Below are 22,365 nucleotides of genomic sequence, written 5' to 3' on the forward strand. Positions count from 1 at the left end.
TTTGGTGTCTTTCTGCAAGATTTACATCTTGACAAGTAAATCTTCAAAATGATTTTCATAAAATTCGCCCTTTAATTGCATAATCGCACTTCCCTACCAGCAGTCATCAGTTGTGTGTTCAGTATCTGGCACATAAATCTGGTACAGTAACACAAGGCGAATGGATAAAATTTGATTCTGTAGTTGTTTGACCCATGTAACATGCATCACCTCTTGCACCCAGCTGAGAACTCTCAACAACTGCTGGACTATTATTAGTTCTTTGAAGGAGGGACCCTGTCTGTGAGTGGCATAGCAGCTGTGTATCACCCTCGCCTTTTCAAAATGCCTCACATAGCCAGAGGTGTCATGTGTAATGACTTTCTCATTGATAAATATGTGGACAGTTGTAGAAAAGTACCTATTTTCAACAAACAGCTATTTAGATCTGAAGTTTCAATGCTCTAAAAAAAAGCAAAAAAAAATTCAAGTTAAGACTACTGAAGTAGTCAAATATTTTATGAACATGAGTGAATATCATGAAAACAGGTCCATCTCCATATTTTCACTCTAAATTGACAACATTTCACACAAAGAAAATTAATCCCTTTTTCAGGGCTATTTATAATTTTTTTTGCATTGAGACATTATTTACATACAGTTAAGCAGTTTTTCCCCATACAGTTTACATACCCTGGCAGAAATTGTGAATTTTGGCATTGATTTAGAAAATATGACTGATCATGCAAAAAATAATCTTTTAAAGGATAGTGATCATATTAAGCTATTTATTATCACATAGTTGTTTGGCTCCTTTTTAAATCATAATGATAATAACAGATATCACCCAAATGACCCTGATCAAAAGTTTACATACCCTTGAATGTTTGGCCTTGTTACAGACACACAAGGTGACACACACACAGGTTTAAATGGCAATTAAAGGTTAACTTCCCACACCTGTGGCTTTTTAAGTTGCAATTAGTGTCTGTGTATAAATAGTCAATGAGTTTGTTAGCTCTCACGTGGATGCACTGAGCAGGCTAGATACTGAGCCATGGGGAGCAGAAAAGAACTGTCAAAAGACCTGTGTAACAAGGTAATGGAACTTTATAAAGTTGGAAAAGGATATAAAAAGATATCCAAAGCCTTGAAAATGCCAGTCAGTACTGTTCAATCACTTATTAAGAAGTGGAAAATTCGGGGATCTCTTGATACCAAGCCAAGGTCAGGTAGACCAAGAAAGATTTCTGCCACAACTGTCAGAAGAATTGTTCAGGATACAAAGAAAAACCCACAGGTAACCTCAGGAGAAATATAGGCTGCTCTGGAAAAAGACGGTGTGGTTGAACAAAAATGAGCTGCATGGTCGAGTTGCCAGAAAGAAGCCAATGCCACAAAAAAAAAAAAGCCCAGTTACAATATGCCTGGCAACACCTTGACATGCCTCACAGCTTCTGGCACACTGTAATTTGAAGTGAGGAGACCAAAATAGAGCTTTATGGTCACAACTAGAAGCGCTATGTTTGGAGAGGGGTCAACAAGTATTGTGCTCCTTGAAACAACCACACCGTCTTTTTCCAGAGCAGCCTATATTTCTCCTGAGGTTACCTGTGGGTTTTTCTTTGTATCCTGAACAATTCTTCTGGCAGTTGTGGCTGAAATCTTTCTTGGTCTACCTGACCTTGGCTTGGTATCAAGAGGTCCCCGAATTTTCCACTTCTTAATAAGTGATTGACCAGTACTGACTGGCATTTTCAAGGCTTTGGATATCTTTTTATATCCTTTTCCATCTTTATAAAGTTCCATTACCTTGTTACGCAGGTCTTTTGACAGTTCTTTTCTGCTCCCCATGGCTCAGTATCTAGCCTGCTCAGTGCATCCACGTGAGAGCTAACAAACTCGTTGACTATTTATACACAGACACTAATTGCAATTTAAAAAGTCACAGGTGTGGGAAATTAACCTTTAATTGACATTTAAACCTGTGTGTGTCACCTTGTGTTTCTGTAACAAGGCCAAATATTCAAGGGTATGTAAACTTTTGATCAGGGCCATTTGGGTGATTTCTGTTATCATTATGATTTAAAAAGGAGCCAAACAACTATGTGATGATAAATGGCTTCATATGATCACCATCCTTAAATAAAAGACAGTTTTTTATTTTTATTTTTTATTTTTATTTTTATTTTTTATTTTTTTTTTGCATGATCAGTCATATTTTCAAAATCAATGCCAAAATTTCACAATTTCTGCCAGGGTATGCAAACTTTTGAGCACAACTGTGTGTGTGTGTATATATATATATAATCATTTTAAGATTTTCTAATTTCAACTTCATAAAAAAATCTAGCAAATTGAATTGAATATCCTTTAATAAAATAAAAAAAACTAAGTATTTTGTTTAATTTAGTTGTGTAAAAAAAATACACAATTGAATTTGATGGAATTTTTTAAAATTGAAATGTGTAAAAACACACTTAAATATTTTTGTGTATGTGTATGTAAAACAAAAAAGTAATTTAGCCTATTTTTAATATTTACATATTTCAATATAAATAAACTAAAAATTTTAAATACAAATTTTTCTTTTTAAATATTTTGTTAAAAAAATTACTCGATTCAATTTGATGAAATTTGTGTTATGTAATTGAAATGCATAAATCTTTTATGCAATTTATGCAAAATTATATATATATATATATATATACACACACAGTACTGTGCAAAGGTTTTAGGCACTTGTGAAAAATGTCTTCACAAATAATGAAATAAATAAATAGTTTTCATTGATCACTTAATGTCATACAAAGTCCAGTAAACATAAAAAAGCTAAATCAATATTCGGTGTGACCATCTCTGCCTTTAAAACAGCACCAATTCTCCTAGGTACACCTGGACACAGTTTTTCTTGGTTGTTGGCAGATAGGATGTTCAGAGCTTCTTGGAGAATTCGCCACAGTTCTTCTATCTATTTAGGCTGTCTCAATTGCTTCTGTCTCTTTATGTAATCTCAGACTGACACGATGTTCGGTGGGGGGCTTTGTGAGGGCCATGACGTCTGTTGCAGGGCTCCCTGTTCTTCTATTCCAATCTTTTCTATTTGCAAAAGGAATGTTTGTCTAAAATGTATATTTCCCATTGACACACTAAAGGTGAAGATATAAATAACAATCTTAAGACAAATGCTTTTGTGAAACATCTTATGTGCCTAAAACTTTTGCACAGTAGTGTGTGTGTGTGTATATATATATATATATATATATATATATATATATATATATATATATATATAGACACACACACACACACACTGGCAGCCAAAAGTTTGGAATAATGTACAGATTTTGCTCTTATGGAAAGAAATTGGTACTTTTATTCACCAAAGTGGCATTCAACTGATCACAATGTACAGTCAGGACATTAACAATGTGAAAAATTACTATTACAATTTGAAACAAATGTTCAGAACTTCTTAAACTACTTCAAAGAGTTCTCATCAAAAATCCTCCATGTGCAGCAATGACAGCTTTGCAGATCCTTGGCATTCTAGCTGTCAGTTTGTCCAGATACTCAGGTGACATTTCACCCCACACTTCCTGTAGCACTTGCCATAGATGTGACTGTCTTGTTGGGCACTTCTCACACACCTTACAGTCTAGCTGATCCCACAAAAGCTCAATGGGGTTAAGATCCATAACACTCTTTTCCAATTATCTGTTGTCCAATGTCTGTGTTTCTTTGCCCACTCTAACCTTTTCTTTTTGTTTTTCTGTTTCAAAAGTGACTTTTTCTTTGCAATTCTTCCCATAAGGTCTGCACACCTGAGTCTTCTCTTTACTGTTGTACATGAAACTGGTGTTGAGCGGGTAGAATTCAATGAAGCTGTCAGCTGAGGACATGTGAGGTGTCTATTTCTCAAACTAGAGACTCTGATGTACTTATCCTCTTGTTTAGTTGTACATCTGGCCTTCCACATCTCTTTCTGTCCTTGTTAGAGCCAGAGTCTGTCCTTTGTCTTTGAAGACTGTAGTGTACACCTTTGTATGAAATCTTCAGTTTTTTTGGCAGTTTCAAGCATTGTATAGCCTTCATTCCTCAAAACATGATTGACTGATGAGTTTCTAGAGAAAGCTGTTTCTTTTTTTTGCCATTTTTGACCTAATATCGACCTTAAGACATGCCAGCCTATTGCATACTGTGGCAACTCAAAAACAAACACAAAGACAACGTTAAGCTTCATTTAACGAACAAAATAGCTTTCAGCAGTGTTTGATATAATGGCAAGTGATTTTCTAGTACCAAATGATCAATTTAGCATGATTACTCAAGGATAAGGTGTTGGAGTGATGGCTGCTGGAAATGGGGCCTGTCTAGATTTGATCAAATATGAATTTTTTCAAATAGCGATGGTGCTGTTTTTACATCAGTAATGTCCTGACTATACTTTGTGATCAATTTCCTTCCGAAACAGCAAAATCTGTACATTATTCCAAACTTTTGGCTGCCAGTATATATACATATTTTATATATAATTTGAGTGTATTTCAGTTGTATGACTGAACTGAATTGATAATTGCTTTGGCATTAATTGAATATATATATATATATATATATATATATCAAATCAAACAGCTGAGATACAATTTTTATATATTTTTAATTTGTATAAGTTAAAGGCAGGATACAACAAATAATACACTTTGATGTATAAATATATATCATATTTTTATGTAATTAATCATTTAAATTTAGTAAAATGTATGTAATTTTCTCGTTTGTGACCAGCTCGCCAAATGTATACATTTCCACTGAAATCTGAATAGGAATTCTTCCTTCATGACTGGTTTTACAGTATTTCATTGCATGCTCTTCCAGCGGTGTCCACCAGTGGGCGCAAGACGACACTTTACAGCGCAAGAGTGACGTCACTGGGAATTTCCAGTAAGGAAGTCAAGTTGTCTATTCAAACGAAAGTGTGTATCTCGGCATTATTTATTGCGCTCATTCATAACCAGTGATTAAAATCGATTGATCCATCGGCCTGTCTAATCTCAGTGGACCTTCTGCATATCCATGTCCAGCAGACGCAACCACCATCGTGAATAAGAAACCTGCCTTGAACTGTCTATCAGCTTACAGTAGTTGACTTCAACGTAACATGGCAAAATAAGTTACAACAAACGACAAACTTGTCTCTGAAACCCAGATCCAAACTGTTTGATGTTGATCCTGAACATCGGCTATTTATCAGGAAAGGTAAGCAACCCAAACCCTTGGAGATCGAGCCATGCTTGAGCTGCTCATATTGCCATCTAAAGGTTGTTGTGATACTTTGTATCACGTCCTGCTGAACTTCCTACTTCTGCCTCAGAGGCCGAATGCTCATTTCAGCTATTTGATAAGCTTGTTTGGGTGAGTAATGCAATCTCATTATGGTATGATCATGCTTTGTTTTTGTTGTAAGTGGATCAAGGTCCAACAGAAGAAAGTTATAAGATATGTAATAAATATAAGATGGCTGTGTCTCAAACCTACAGCATTTGTCGGCATTCTTGGCGCGTTCCGAGAGTCCAGTATTCGAATCAAAATTACGATTCAACGCAGCTCGATTCGAACATTACAAAAGTGCCTATGCTGCCCGTATAGTAAGGCAGCTCACTAGGTTTTGAGACAAAAGCCGTTTATGATACAGTGACAGAGATGCTCGAGTCTGTTGACAGTGGCTGAGATGTGTAATAACTGTGTAACTAACTAACTTAAGATAGGGATATTTCACCCAGAAATGATCTCATAATTTACTCACCCTTTATGTTGTCTCAAGCTCGTATGACTTTTTATCTTCCACGCAACACAAACAAGGATATTTAAATGAAGAAATGTCTATTTGTGCATTCAATGCAAGTGGATGGTGACCAACTTTTTAAGCTCCAAAAAGTACATAATGGCAGCATAAAGGTAATCCATAGGTCTCCAGTGTTTCAGTCCATATCTTCAGAAGCGATCCAAATGATTTTGTGTGAGAACAGACCAAAATATTACTCCTTTTTCACTGTACATCTTGCATTGCAGTTTCTATGATCGATCATGATTTCAAGCTCGATTATACTTCCTAGTGCTTGACGCAAGGGCACTAGATGGTGCACTAGGTAGTGTAATCGAGCTTGCAATCATAATTCTGCCTAGAGACTGTAATGGCAAGATGTACAGTGAAAAAGGAGTTATACAGGTGCATCTCAATAAATTAGAATGTCGTGGAAAAGTTCATTTATTTCAGTAATTCAACTCAAATTGTGAAACTCGTATATTAAATAAATTCAATGCACACAGACTGAAGTAGTTTAAGTCTTTGGTTCTTTTAATTGTGATGATTTTGGCTCACATTTAACAAAAACCCACCAATTCACTATCTCAAAAAATTAGAATACATCATAAGACCAAGAAAAAAAACATTTTTAGTGAATTGTTGGCCTTCTGGAAAGTATGTTCATTTACTGTATATGTACTCAATACTTGCTAGGGGCTCTTTTTGCTTTAATTTCTGCCTCAATTCGGCGTGGCATGGAGGTGACCAGTTTGTGGCACTGCTGAGGTGGTATGGAAGCCCAGGTTTCTTTGACAGTGGCCTTCAGCTCATCTGCATTTTTTGGTCTCTTGTTTCTCATTTTCCTCTTGACAATACCCCATAGATTCTCTATGGGGTTCAGGTCTGGTGAGTTTGCTGGCCAGTCAAGCACACCAACACCATGGTCATTTAACCAACTTTTGGTGCTTTTGGCAGTGTGGGCAGGTGCCAAATCCTGCTGGAAAATGAAATCAGCATCTTTAAAAAGCTGGTCAGCAGAAGGAAGCCTGAAGTGCTCCAAAATTTCTTGGTAAACGGGTACAGTGACTTTGGTTTTCAAAAAACACAATGGACCAACACCAGCAGATGACATTGCACCCCAAATGATCACAGACTGTGGAAACTTAACACTGGACTTCAAGCAACTTGGGCTATGAGCTTCTCCACCCTTCCTCCAGACTCTAGGACCTTGGTTTCCAAATGAAATACAAAACTTGCTCTCATCTGAAAAGAGGACTTTGGACCACTGGGCAACAGTCCAGTTCTTCTTCTCCTTAGCCCAGGTAAGATGCCTCTGGCATTGTCTGTGGTTCAGGAGTGGCTTAACAAGAGGAATACGACAACTGTCCTTGACACGTCTTTGTGTGGTGGCTCTTGATGCCTTGACCCCAGCCTCAGTCCATTCCTTGTGGAGTTCACCCAAATTCTTGAATCGATTTTGCTTGACAATCCTCATAAGGCTGCGGTTCTCTCGGTTGGTTGTGCATCTTTTTCTTCCACACTTTTTCCTTCCACTCAACTTTCTGTTAACATGCTTGGATACAGCACTCTGTGAACAGCCAGCTTCTTTGGCAATGAATGTTTGAGGCTTACCCTCCTTGTGGAGGGTGTCAATGATTGTCTTCTGGACAACTGTCAGATCAGCAGTCTTCCCCATGATTGTGTAGCCTAGTGAACCAAACTGAGAGACCATTTTGAAGGCTCAGGAAACCTTTGCAGGTGTTTTGAGTTGATTAGCTGATTGTCATGTCACCATATTCTAATTTTTTGAGATAGTGAATTGGTGGGTTTTTGTTAAATGTGAGCCAAAATCATCACAATTTAAAGAACCAAAGACTTAAACTACTTCAGTCTGTGTGCATTGAATTTATTTAATACATGAGTTTCACAATTTGAGTTGAATTACTGAAATAAATGAACTTTTCCACGACATTCTAATTTATTGAGATGCACCTGTATTTTTGTCTGTTTTCACCCAAAATTGATTGGATCACTTCAAGAGACAATGATTAAACCACTGAAGACTTATGGATTACCTTTAAGCTGCCTTATCGTCTTTTTTGGAGCTTGAAAATTTGGTCACCATTCAGTTGCATTGTACAGACAAACTGACATCGATATCTCCATTAAAATATCTTTGTTTTTGTTCTGCAGAAGAAAGAAAACCATACGAGTTTGAGGCGACATAAGGGTGAGTAAAATTGAGAGAATTAGCATTTTGGGTGAACTTTTGCTTAATGTTTTAGATTTCCATTTGTCTAATATCAAGTATATTAAATATGTTAAGTGGTCTTAAAGTGTTTAGACTCGTGAATGGATGAATTTAATTGATTTTGATAATAACATATTGGATCAAAGTGCAAATGATGCTAGAGCTATTCTCAGAACTAACACATATCTTGAAGTTGTAAAGTGGGTAATGTTTTAATTTCTCTTCAGAAATCATGGCTGGAGAAGATCCATACCTCCCGGCTCATGGAGGGGTGAGGAATTTTTTTGCAGCATTTTATCTGGAAACTCTTTGAAATACTCATTTATTGAAATTAAAATGTTAATTATCATTAGTAGGAAATAGATATCATGGCATGAAGCACTTGTTGCGTGTAGTTGTAATTCTCTTCACAGGATAAAAATAGACCTCAGAGCTCTGCATACCACACTTTTTGTGTTGTTTCAAACGCATATACACCTTTGATGGCATACAAGCCTGATAGTAAATGATTAAATTTGAAACGGGACATATTAATTTGTGTAAATACCACAGCATCAGACAGGAAGCGCCTCTTAGAAAGCTAAGTAGGTTTTCTATTTTCCTGCCTTCTGTGGGTGCAACTTTGACACTCTCATTACGGCACCAAAAACTTTCAAAGCTTTGTTCGCTGTATTAAATCCCGCATCGTATTGACAAACCACCCATTAAAAAGTTTTGACAGCCGCTAAATGTTCTGATGAAGCACTGCACTGTAGTTCACCCAAAAATGAAAATTCGCTCCTCATTTACTCACCCTCATGCTATCCCAGATGCGTATGACTTTCTTTCTTCTGCTGAACACAAATGAAGATTGGAAGAATATCTCAGCTCTGAAGGACCATACAATGCAAATTAATGGTGACCAAAACTTCGAAGCTCCTAAAAACACATAAAGGCAGCATACAGGTAATCCATATGATTCCTGTGGTTTAATCTATATCTTCAGAAGTGATATGATAGGTGTGGGTGAGAAACGGCTTCATATTTAAGTCCTTTTTTATTATAAATCTCCACTTTCGCTTTCACATTAGCCTTCTGTTTTTGGCAATTCACATTCTTCATGCATATCGCCACCTACTAGACAGGGAGGAGAGTTTATCATATAAAAGCACTTAAATATTGATACTGTTTCTCACCCTTGCATATCATATCACTTCTGAAGACACAGATTAAACCACTGGAGTCATATGGATTACTTTTATGCTGCCTTTATATGCTTTTTGGAGCTTCAAAGTTTTGGTACATATTCACTTGCATTGTATGGACCAACAGAGCTGAAATGTTCTTCTAAAAATCTTCATTTGTGTTCAACAAAAAAGTAAAAGTCATACACATCTGCAATGACATGAGGGTGAGTAAATAATGAGGGAATTTCCATTTTTGGGTGAATTGTTCCTTTAAAGGCATAGTTCACCCAACAATGAAAATTGCATTTGCATTCAGCGCAAAATTTGGGGCACTTTTGAGCCATTACCTGATTTTCAGAATACCTTTCATGAATCGAGTGCTAAAACAATGCATACAGCACTTGCCAATAAACAACTCTATCAGCGAGCGCAATTTATGCTTTGCGAACTTTGTGAAGTTATTTATGAAGTACAGTACATGTTTCACTGATTTTGATTTTTATATTTTCTCGGAAGTACATGGACACGTTGGATGCATTCAGAGAAGACCAGCTATGGATGCCCATGGACCAGTTTCAGGCCATCCAACACAACAATAACACACTGAGGGCAGGTAAGAGGCCCCTACAACTTTGTTCTGAGACTTTTCAGACAATCAGTGTCTCGATAATGACTTGTTGAACTTTGCAGAATGGATGAGGAAAGATTAGCCTTTGTTTCCTCTTTTCTTCATGTCCTATTCCTTTCTCAAGAAACACTGCACCCTGCAGACACTCCAATACAGCATGCATGTAGCTCAGTGATGTTCTACAGCAGTGACAAATGGTGTTCTAAGACCTCAGGAACATCATGGTTTCGCGACAAACCTTGGTTTTGTGATGTCATACGCACTCATTCGTGTATTGAATGGGTTTGAACTACAGGAGCATATCTATTTTTCCCCACTTTTCACTTCCTCATTGGGTTGCAGAGACACAGCTGAAAATCTTGAACCGCTCCTTAATGCTGTGTGGTTGCATGAAAAACCCTGTGTGAGATAAGTGCAGTTTTGGTGCGGCTTTCAACATGCTTTCAACATGCTCGCTTGATCTACCTGAGCATGCATGATGAGCTCAGAACAAATCCTTACAGTTCTGGTTTATTATGAATGACCACTTAGGATTTGTTGAGCTTTGATGACTTTAATTTAAGGTTCACTTTTGGTTTCAGTTGTTAGGGGTTATTATTGAAGCAATAGTTCATCCTAAAAATGAAAATTCTGACATAATTTACTCCGAATCCGTATGAATGTCTGTCTTATGCGCAACAGAGGGGGGGGGGCCCCTATTATAAGAGCGCTAGCATTAAGCACAGCGCTATGCAATAAGTCATAAGTGCAAAGTCAGTAGGCATGGCCATGAAGTTTTGGTATGTCCATGCAAGTATGCGCTAAGTCTAGGCCCAAGTAACGTGCAAATGGGCTGCATTAAGTGCAATTGAATTCTGAGGTTCTTCTCGGGGATTTCCACCGTCTGCATCCTATTATAGTCCATAACCTGTCAAGCACTAGTGATATAAACAAAGACAGCACATTCATAAGAAGTTGGTAGTGTAAATGGACTATGTATTGAATTAGAAGAATAGAAAATGTGCATTAACTGTGCCCTTAATGAATGCCAGTCATATTTCTATTATAGTGACACTCTCCTTTTATACATATGGAAAATTTGATTCACTTCTGAATTTGAACGCTCAGTTAAATGTAAGTATTATTAATCAAAAATTAATTCATGCATTCAAACACGGAAAAAATAAACCAAAAATATTTCTAAATTCAAATTACACTTTAAACGAAACAAAAATATAATCAAAATAACGAAGTGGTACAAAAATCATACCAAATCCAAACATTTTAGTCTCTCCTTTTACCGGCATCTTTTGCAGTGACTTGAAAATCAGTCTCAACAACAGGTGGAAAATTACTAGTAGGCTACAAATTAAATATACAATAATCATAACACATATAAAGATAACAATAAAAATAATTGAAAAAATAAACCATGACCTCTAGAAGGTTTAATACAAATCTCAAGCGATTACCCCTGAAAAATTGTGATTGCCAGGGACATCATTTGATGTTCTGTATACTTTCAGAGTTTGGAAATAAACTTTATTACCACCTGCTGGTGGAATCTCCAAACTGCAAATGCAGGAACTGAATTTGATCTTTGTGTCCAGAGGTGGTATTGAAACGTCTTAGCGCAATGACCTATTTCTCAGGAAATAGCAAATTGCGCAAATTCATTTACATAAAATACACCCACAGTTTGCGTGCATACACCCACAATAGCCCTTAGAATTAGCGCTCTCACGAAAATTGGATAAGACGTTGCGCACGTCCGTAGTGTGTAGTGCTGCGCTTTATGCACTCACGAAAATAGAGCCCTGAAGCTTAATAAGCACCCTAAAGTGGCATAAAAGTATGCGACTCATGCGTCATATTCCAAGGAAGGCGTACAATTTAAATCTTAGATTTTAGCACTATAAATCGTGCAAGTTCTGTGATTGTGCCACAGTGAACAAGCTTCTCTCATAACGCTCATGAACATGCAACAGCCGTAATGATTTTCACTGAAAAATTCCATACCTTTCGGGTTGTTTTTCACCCAGATCGTATGCTGTTCACACTGATAGCAATTTGGAGAGACAAAGCAAACCGAAGTCATTAGCTTTCAATCAGAATTGGTGATTTGAGGCAACATAAGCGACAGAGACTATTATTGATGCATCAATGTTGAGGGGAGTTCAGCTTCACGTAAATGTGCAGTAAGGCGGTCAAATTAAAAATCTAATATGAATAAGAATATTCAAATACGAATATTTGTAGAATTTAAGATACAAATGCACATTCGAATGCTAAAATGTTTAGAATTTTGGATGTTTGCCAAGCACTGACATTGACGAATAGGCCGTTCAGATCACATTTTTGGGCTAAAACAGATGCAGTGCAACTAATAAAACAAAACGCTGGTGTCTTGAGACAAGTTTTAAAGGTTGGATGTCCTTTTATAATGATGTAGCTTATTAAAAAATGCAGTGCTCCTGCTCTAGACTCTGAAAAAATAGCGAGACACGGCATGCTACATAGAAAAAGACAGACAGTTTTGGAGTGAATGGCCCCTTTAGTGGAGGTCTTTGGCGGTTTTTCTTGACTATGTCTTGCTCTCTCAGTATTTAGCTGCATAAGCATTAGGTACGAACATACAGTACAACTGTGTTTAATGAAAAACACTGTGGTGTCAACGGTATTATGAAGCTGGAGTCTGTGGTAGTACCATGGCACCGGTATAGGTTACTGTGCAACACCAAGTTAACATAGCGCCTATTGAAGCGTTTCTTTTCTCGTTTTAGTGTTTTTACATAAGATTCAAGAATATGAATTAGCTAAGTCTTTTTATATATCATTTTACGTACTTTTGTTAATAGCCAGATATGTTCTTTGCAATAAAGATTAGCTATAACACAGTGCTGCTTGGTTTGTATTGAATCGTTGCACCCTCTTGTGGACGTAGGAGACAATGTTGATTTAAAAGTGAGAAGCCTTGTAGCTTTTTCCCTACCTAAATATTATCTTTAAAATTTGATCATAATAATATAATATATAATTAATATAATTCAAATTTTGGTAATATTTCAGAGAAAATGTTTTATTTAGTTTCTCAGCCTTGTTGACAGACTGTGGCAGGGCGGAGGGCGTGATTCTGCACACCCGGCCCCTAATTAGGCTGATTAAGCCTGAGAGGGATAAGGCTGACTGGAGACGGCAGTGCGAGGGAGAGAGAGTTACGGACAGCTGTCCGACACCTGTGTGTGTGTGTGTGTGTTTGTCTTTTTGGTTAAGTTTTTGGTTAAACCTTTACTTATATTGTTAAGCCGGTCCTCGCCTCCTCCTTTCCATTTACCTTGTTACACAGACCTAATGTGCAGCTATGCAATGCATTGTACCCTTGGGAAAGCAGACAGCGAATCTCTAGCTGATACAGTTGGATATAACAGTCAAGTAAAAACGCCTAGTCCTACGACTTAGCGACCTACAGCGATTAAAATGCTGTCAAAGTGAACGCTCTTTTAGCTTCAAGGTTCCAATACCATGAAAGTCTTTTGAGTTTCATCAGGCTAACCACTTTGGTTTGATCATTTGCGTTCAGTCTGACGATAGAAAAATGACTTGACATTTTTAGTTCAGATATCAAAACCACAGGTGCACAGATCTATTTTTGACTTGAGATGCCGCCTCATCAAGACTATAATAGGTGGCTCATGTTGAAGACTACCTGCTTCACATAATATATGCACATACTGTAGATCTGGACTGATCCTAATGTGATTGAGTTGGTGTAGGTGGATACAGTAAAGCTGGGCTAGAGGAGGTGAAATTCTGTAGGTTTGGCAGCGGATTGATTTAGCTCCACTTCGCGAAGGATGTGGTCTCAGTCCCTGTACAGCACAGGAAGAGGAAGAGGCATACGCTTCTGTGGAAACACGTGGTACAGCGAGAACTATAGCCTTGAATTATCTACAGAAAACCAGTTGCTAAATGAACATTCTAATACACTCGACATCCAAAAATGTCCCTGTGATTTAAAACTGAAATCCAGTCCATTTGATTTTCCCACTTCTAGTTGAATTAACGTCTTAGTCATGTTTGATCTTATTTCTGTTTGCTTAGCAGTGTCTCAATGACATTGTAGCAACATATTACTAGAGCAATGGAAAAATACACTAAAAATATTGTCAGCATACCATCTATATGAATCATCAATCTAGCAATAATTACCAACCAGGACAGCTTCAAAGCAGGTTATCATGTGAACATGACTGTTTAAAGTCAACATGGAACAACATTCACAACCCTTTTTACTTTCATAACGTAATTTATTTCTGAGTGAAACAGGATATTCAACTAGAAACAAAATGTTGGACGGAACTTTATTTTATCCATCAGGAATTGATTAGATGGTGAAAAGTGACTGGTCCATACCAGAGTTTGCAGTCAATTGTGAAGGACAACTCCCCGTTGACTATAGCGACATTTTTGCAAAATGATATTACGTGGTTCCTTACACAAAACGTGGCAGTTCAGAGGACAAATGCCCACTGTGTGGTGCTAAAAGCGAGTTTTATTTTCTCCCAAGCTCATGAGGTTTTTAAGTTTAATGCTCTATCGAGTTTTAAATCAACAAAACCTACCTCCCTACCCTAAACCTAAACCTAACTGATAGTGTCACCAAAAGCAAATGTGAAAAGAAAAATGCAATTGCTGAAGCAACCATGTCACTTTTGGCTCACATGTTGGCGTGCATGCTCTTCAGGTACCTAGTCTTTTGAGCAACCGTGCAATTTGATCGCAGTGGAACAAGCTTGTAAATGTAGTTGGTTATGTAATGCAAAAGTTAAAATGTATCACTTTACAAGTCACGCACTATAGTACAAGTGTTTAGATGTCATAAGATAGCATTGTGTGAGAAACAGGGCGAAAAATGTTTATGAACTGATAATCTGCCGTTTTACACATGATTTTGGTGAAAGTAAACAAAAGTCGTTGTTGTAGCGCCTCTAGTGTTAATTTCACCAGGAAAGTGACTATGCATGTGAAAATAATTTTAGCCAAAATGTAGGTATAGTAATGGATTCTAGGAGACATGGTAGGATTAAACTGCTGAAAATGAAAGCTGTTGATTCACTGATGTATAGTGCACAAGGAATTTCATGTTGAGTGAAAGGTTTGTTTTTCTTATCTCTCCTTTTGCAGTCGATGGACCTTTTTTGCGAATTATCGAAGAACCAAAACAGGTAACAGACATAAGATTTTTTTCTCATTAATTTGTCTGACAACTTGCATCACTGACTTTCTGTAGCTTTCGCTAGTGTTTTGGCCTGGTTCAGTCTCACTAAGTCACTCATGGTCTATTGATACAAACACACTGTAATGACAAAAGGTTGGGCAGGGATTGATTGCTTAAGCAAAAGGCAGTGAGAATAACAGACTCATTATAATTGTCATCTCCAGAGGGGCTTCAGGTTCCGCTATGGATGTGAAGGCCCCTCCCACGGAGGACTCCCAGGGGCCTCCAGCGAAAAGAACAGGAAGTCTTACCCACAATTGAAGGTAGGTTCAACATGATAGAGCTCTGCTGATGCTCTGAGATAAATGACCCATTTACTTAAGGTTTGCATTGGTTGGTTTATGAGGTTTAGATTAAGACATGGATAAACTTTGATGTGTGCTATTTTTGTTGCTGTTGTGCTAATCAAAAAAAGCAGTTTGATATCTTCGGTCATTGCAAAAACAATTTTTTATTTTAAATATTTATCATTATTTTTTGGATAATTATTGTTTTTACCAACTTTATCATCATTTTTAAGAAATTTAAAGGTGAAGAATGTAATTTCTTTGTCCCTAGCAGCACCAAACAGACTAGCAAATAATGACTATTCTCAAACAGGTTTCCCCAACATTCCTTGTGGATACTATTGGTCGGACAAATAGATATTGTTCCCCAAACCTATGCCATTGGTTGAGCCAATATTTATACTATTTATGGCTCAGAGAGGGGAAAATATTTTAACGTTGAATAAATTACACACTTCTCCTTTAAGATTTAAGCTTGAAAATCTCCCATTTACTTACTTAATGTCCAGCTTTCAAAATCTGACTGACAGCGATGAGAAAACTGTAGTAAATGCATTCTGAATTGACCCTTCGCTAAGCCCCGCCTTAAAAGCGCTTCTGACCAATCCTGTCTTAGCAACTGTTGCCCTGCCGCCATTACTCTGACACGCGTTTGTTATTTTCCAATGACAGCCTATGGGAGTAATGTGTGTTTGAGTACTTTTAAGTAGGGATGCACCGATCCGATACCTGGATCGGTATCGGCTCCGATACTTAAGCTTTTAGACGGATCGGGTGTTGGTCCGAGGAGCAAGATCCAAATCCGATACTGTGTGTTAGTCATGTTAGTTACTGTCAAGCTCAAAAAATGACATAAAGAACCATAAAAACACCATTAAAGCAGTTCATATGACTTGTGCATTTTATTCAAAGCCACTTGAAGACGTGTGATAGCTCTGTGAATCACAAAAGGCTGTGTTTAATAAGTAAAAATATAGTATGCGCAACGCCAGCGCGTTAGTGAATGGCGCTGCTCTGTTTACACACACACTATTTTTAGCCTTTACGTGGAGAGCAATATTTGAGCGCTACTCAAGAACAGCATCTGAGATGTAGATGCTCAATAGTTCGGTTCATTTATAATATGCATTTAGAACAGCACCGGAGGTGCATTTTACCAGAATATGAATAAGAAGCGAATTAAACTACTGTGAAATTGCCTACAAACAGACACATACAGGACTTCCTGGAGAGTTTAGAATGTCAAAATAAAAGCGTGAGGGTTTAAAAGTTAAGGTGCGCGATTGAGATATATTACTATTATAATATATTATTATTATTATCATTTGTTTACAGATTATAATAATATTTAATTTGACTGGGTTCCAAAAAATAACTGTGTGAATGAAAAGTGGACTGATGTCTTACAACTAAACTGAACAAAAAAGAGATCTGAATCCTTTAAAGTCCAGATGCAAGTAAAAAAAAAAAAAAATGGCCTCTTTTCTACTGAAGACTTGAAGTCTGGAATTACTGTTAATTTTGTTACTACATTATCCAGTATACTAGTTAATAATAAAGTGTTTCTTAATAAGCTGTACATTTATATTGAAATAATGTGTAGTTAGAGGTTTGTGTTTCTTTACATATTAAAGAGTACTCCCAAGTAGTTCCATGCAATAATGTAAAGATATTCTAAACTGATTATGCAAAAAAACAACAACACTGGTATCGGATCGGGATCGGTATTGGCCGATACTGAGATTTCCGATATCGGAATCAGATTGGAAGAGAAAAAGTGGTATCGGTGCATCCCTACTTTTAAGCGGGATTTTATCAAAATAATCCCAAAAATGTAAAACACGTTGTTGCTGGTTCATTTGTAATAGTGACATGAGTTACCCAGGGAGGATACCCACAGTGTTACTCTTTTTTTTTTATTTTTTAAATAATCTTTAAATAAATCTGGAGAAGAGCATGTTATGGATTAAACTGTGTCAGCCCTCATACCCAAATGAACATTTATCATTTGCAACGACACCTACATTTGCGCCAAGATAAATTAAAGCTTATAACGGAACGTTTATTCATTTATGTATTGATTCAAATCATAGTAAAAGCGATAGTAAATAAACAGTTCACAGCATCAACATGAGTGTGTTATGAGACGTTATAAACAGCTCTGTTCACTTACGCTAATGTTATTAGATGTGTAATCGCTATTAAATGAAGTTTTTCTCTTTTCAAGTGACTGTAATAATCGTTTGCCTTTTTTCTGATTCACAGTCTTCACAGTTTAAATTACTGTGTAATTTAACAATGTCTTTTACAAAAAAACATCAGATAAATATCCATTACAAGGTCACTCTTCATACCAGCCCACCTAAAAATATTATCCATTCTGTTTGTGAGAATATTTTGCCAAAAAACGCGTCGTCCACGGCAATCTCACATTCATTCCAGTGGGGAGTTCTGCAGAACTTGTCAGAGCGAGCAACCGTAACCAAGGGTGACGAAGTTTAGTGAAGGGTCAATTGTAAATGGTGTTCTTTCTCACATTCATTTCACACTGAATTGATTAAAGTGATTTGTCTTGCATCTGTTTATGCAAAGACGATGTCGTGTTATGTGCAAAAGCTCATGTACAGTCAACGGAAAACAAAACATGTACTGAGTGTCCTGACTGTGTTAAAGCATCTTTTATTTCAAGTATTTCATGTATTTACAGTACTGCGCAAAAGTTTTAGGCACTTGTGAAAAATGTTGCATAGTGAGGATGTCTTCAAAAATAATGACATAAATAGTTTTCATTGATCACTTAATGTCATCCAAAGTCCAGTAAACACAAAAAAGCTAAATCAATATTCGGTGTGACCATCTCTGCCTTTAAAACAGCACCAATTCTCCTAGGTACACCTGGACACAGTTTTTCTTGGTTGTTGGCAGATAGGATGTTCCAAGCTTCTTGGAGAATTCACCACAGTTCTTCTATCTATTTAGGCTGTCTCAATTGCTTCTGTCTCTTTATGTAATCTCAGACTGACATGATGTTCAGTGGGGGGCTTTGTGGGGGCCATGACATCTGTTGCAGGGCTCCCTGTTCTTCTATTCTATTCTATTTTATTTGCAAAAGAAATTATTGGGAGTCTAAAATGTATATTTCTTATTGACACACTAAAGCTGAAGATATAAATAACCATCTTAAGACAAATGCTTTTGTGAAGCATTTTATGTGTCTAAGACTTTTGCACAGTACTGTACATGTTCATTTATGTATTTACTTTTTCATTTAACAAGTTATGTGGCATTTTATTTATGTAGAACCGAAGCTTTTAACTTTAGCTTGCCTTTTTTTTCTTCTTCTTCTTCTTTTTATAACTACCTTGCAAGCTGGGTCCAAGATGTTTGTTTGTTTTTTTGTTTTTTTGAACCTGCCATTAGTGGGTGAATAAAATAAAAAAAAAGTGGGATATACATATTTCTTACCTACTATAAAACTGTTTTATCATTATAATTAAAAAGCAGATATTTTTGCCACTATGAAAATATTGAACTGTGCAGGTCATATTAGCCCGTCTCTATGTGAAATTCTACCCCTCATGAAAAAACATTGATGCATAAAGGAATAGTTCAAAGGAACTAGTTTAAAGGAATAGTTGGCTTTTCCTTGGGCTTAAAGGAATAGTTCTTACCCAGAAATAATAATTATCTCATCATTAACTCACCTATCTCAAACTCTAATGAATTTCTTTCTTCTGCGGAACACAAATGAAGAAACTTGAAGGATGTATGATGTGTTTTTGTCCATACAATGTAAGTCAATGGAGTTCAACATTTTCAAGCTCCTGAAAGGACATAAAGACAGCATAAAAGTAATCCATATGACTTGAGTGGTTTTGTCTTTAGAAGCGACATGATAGCTTTAGATGAGAATCAAAGCAAAAATGTTGTTCTTATTGACCAAAGATCTTCATTGAGCTTTCTAAATTATGAGAGAATGATCATTTTTGGTTAAACTATCTCTTTTCCAGTCAGGCTTCCTAAGCAACCAACTGGCCCAGTTGCTAGTGTGGGTATAGTCACATGGGTTAACCTCCACGTGGTCGCTATAATGTGGTTCTTGCTCTCGGTGGGGCGCGTGGTGAGTTGTGTGTGGATGCTGCGGAGAATAGCGTGAAGCCTCCACACGCGCTAGGTCTCTGCGGTAATGCGCTCAACAAGCCACGTGATAAGATGCACGGATTGACGGTCTCAGACGTGGAGGCAACTGAGATTCGTCCTTCACCACCCGGATTGAGGCGAATCACTACGCCACCATGAGGACCTAGAGCGCATTGGGAATTGGGCATTCCAAATTGGGGAGAAAAAGGAGAGAAAATACCCACCTCCCCCCTTTAAAGCCAACCAAAACTATTAATGAGTTTTTTTCATATGTATTGCTACATTGAGTCCTAAAGGAAAGAAATATTTAGGCATTCTAGATAAACATCTTATGGGACATTTTTCACTGAGATAAAAGTTAGAGGATGCACAAGGTGAGTTGCGTCAGTCACTGAGAGATTTCACCTCTTTATGAGTCAGATATTAAACAAAAAATGGGTTGGACAATCGTCATGTTACAGTTCCTAAAGTTACTTGACAAATGGCCAAATGACCAGAAAAACTACATTTTCCTTTTTCTTGCCAAAGCCAAATTTTACTTGCATTTGGCAAGAGCCAGTTTTGGATTGTGCTTGCTTGCACACTGTTATTTCCTTCAGGAAATGCAAATCTAGTTTGACATAGAGGTCTAGTAGTAGAGAGACCTGTGCGACGAGTTGGGCTCTTTCATCGGCAGATAAATCAAGCTTATGCAATGGATCATTTGGCTAAAAATAGTGGCTGCTGTCTCTTACAACTGCTCATCTATGTCAGGTCAGTTATTTTGGACACTCATTGGCTGAAAGTTGGGGAAGTAAGAAAGAGAGAAAACAGAGCAAACAAAAAGGAAAGAGAGGGCAGTTCTCCTTGATGACGAAAGTTCGTTTGGGAATTTCCTCAATGTGTCACTTAGGTAATTAGTGGGAAGGCTCGTTCAGTGTGACGCGGTGTTAGAGATGTGAAACGAGGTGTGTGGCAACTCGCCCCCTCTTACTCCAACACACTCTGACTGACACACAGCAAACACACAAACATACACACATACATGGAAGGTGTGTGTGTGCTTTCCACATATACATCTGAGTGACTGTGGGTTTTGCTGTGATGTCAATTTATTGGTCAGATGTTTATTCCAATTTTTAATGAATTACCTCACCGTGACTGGGTGAGACAAGTGTCTGAACATTGAATAGGTGTTGTTGGCATGTAAATGTGGCCAGTCATATGTTAATTTTAGAAACCTGAGCATTTCAAAATGACAAAAAATATGGTCTTTTTGGACTTGGGAGGAAGTTATGACTTCTAAAAGTGAACTCTCAAAAGGTCAGGGAAAATTTGATTCCTGAAATGAGCCCTTTATTATGTTCATCAAGTAGGTTAATGTAGGGATTTCCGGTTCAATGATTTTTATACCATTGCTCACACCAAGGGGAAATTAGCCCTGCAGTTGCTCACCGTGTACATCAACTGTTTACTCAGCTGTTGTGAGCTTTAGTGTTTGACCCACAGCCAGATCTGAGAGGGTGATGTAGGGAATAATCGGTCATGTATGGTTTCATATATGGCATCAATACTTTCACGATATTGTCAAATGCTTTTATCTTTCTAGAGGGCCTGTGTTCGTATTCTTTGATATTGGCTGGGTATTTTTTTCTGGGGGTTGCTTTTTCTATGTACATGAGTCATTTTGTCCCAGAGAAAGTGTATTCTGAGCAACATTTAAACTTTGCCTATAGAAAAAAACCACAGTCAAACAACACACCCCGATATATGAGTCAAAAAGAGCCATTGAACCATTGGTTTATCTAATTTGAATCAAAGAGCATATTTTCTTATCAGTGTTTGGGATTTACTTTTACTTCAGGTAACCACAGAAGGGATGAGTTTGCCCTTCCATGTCTTTATTGAGCTTTTTAGATGTTGTTGAAAAGAATGGCCGAATTATATTGTGGAAAAGATCATGAATGGTACGCCCACTTTCCCCGTGAATGCAGGGAAGTCCCCCACCGAAATGAGATTACCATACCTATGACATTCCTTAACTTTATTGTCTTCTAATTTGCCTTTTATATTTGTTCTTAAAAGCATCCCAGTATTTGCAGAGCTGCTACAACACAAAGATATAAAACTGTGTCTATAATTTTACTATTATTTGTGATGTAATGATTAAAATAGTTATTATTTATTAATGTTTTCATATTATTATTTTTAGAATTAATAAGAATAAGATAATAATATAATAAATAATTCTATAAATAAATAAAATAATTCTTATAACTGTTTATTATTAAAAAAATATATTTTAAATAATGAATTTGTATTTGTAATGTCATAATTAATTATAATGGTTAGTGTTATTATTTGTTAATATATTTTATCTTATCATTATTAATAATTATAATAATAATAATAATAATAAGATAAAACATGAATTATTATAATTATCTATTATAGCAGTACCATTATTATAAATAATTATTGTAGAATATAAACATAATATAAATTATATTAATTATAATTATTTTAAAATAAATTATTATTATTATTATTTAATAATTTTTATTAAAATCAGGGATTAGAAGTGGTTGAAAGAAAAAAGAATCTGAAAACAGGAATGAAATCCAGGGGCAGTTCTAAGGGGGGGTCCTGTTGAGGCCAGTGCCCCTGTAAGCCTGCCACCCCACCCCCCATCTTCGTCTGGAGATATTGGTGGAAGTTTTACTATTTGTACTTTTATAAATTCATTTGTTACACTCTTGAATTGGTGACCATATACAAGACCTGTACACACTCCTTATATTGCATAAATTCTAACCGAAAATCTTGATAAGTCATTGATGTTATGCAATCATTTTTCCACATTGCCATTCTA

General features: G+C 36.7%; 1 protein-coding gene across 5 annotated transcripts in view; it reads left to right on the top strand.

Moving 5' to 3' along the window:
* Positions 1-4,896: 4,896 nt before the first annotated feature.
* LOC127417589 (nuclear factor NF-kappa-B p105 subunit-like) overlaps positions 4,897-22,365 on the top strand; it is a 44,844-nt gene continuing 27,375 nt past the window's right edge. The window contains exons 1-6 of one of the 5 annotated variants that reach the window (XM_051657616.1): positions 4,897-5,238; positions 7,979-8,015; positions 8,264-8,307; positions 9,719-9,815; positions 14,994-15,034; positions 15,252-15,350. In XM_051657616.1, coding sequence (XP_051513576.1) covers positions 5,203-5,238; positions 7,979-8,015; positions 8,264-8,307; positions 9,719-9,815; positions 14,994-15,034; positions 15,252-15,350 — 354 coding nt within the window. In that variant the 5' untranslated portion in view covers positions 4,897-5,202. Of the gene's footprint in view, positions 5,239-5,258; positions 5,395-7,978; positions 8,016-8,263; positions 8,308-9,718; positions 9,816-14,993; positions 15,035-15,251; positions 15,351-22,365 lie in introns of those variants that run through there. The other 4 variants (XM_051657615.1, XM_051657619.1, XM_051657617.1 and 1 more) reach the window with 4 other exon arrangements.

The sequence above is a fragment of the Myxocyprinus asiaticus genome, chromosome 27 (assembly GCF_019703515.2).
Source record: "Myxocyprinus asiaticus isolate MX2 ecotype Aquarium Trade chromosome 27, UBuf_Myxa_2, whole genome shotgun sequence".
NCBI lineage: Eukaryota > Metazoa > Chordata > Actinopteri > Cypriniformes > Catostomidae > Myxocyprinus > Myxocyprinus asiaticus.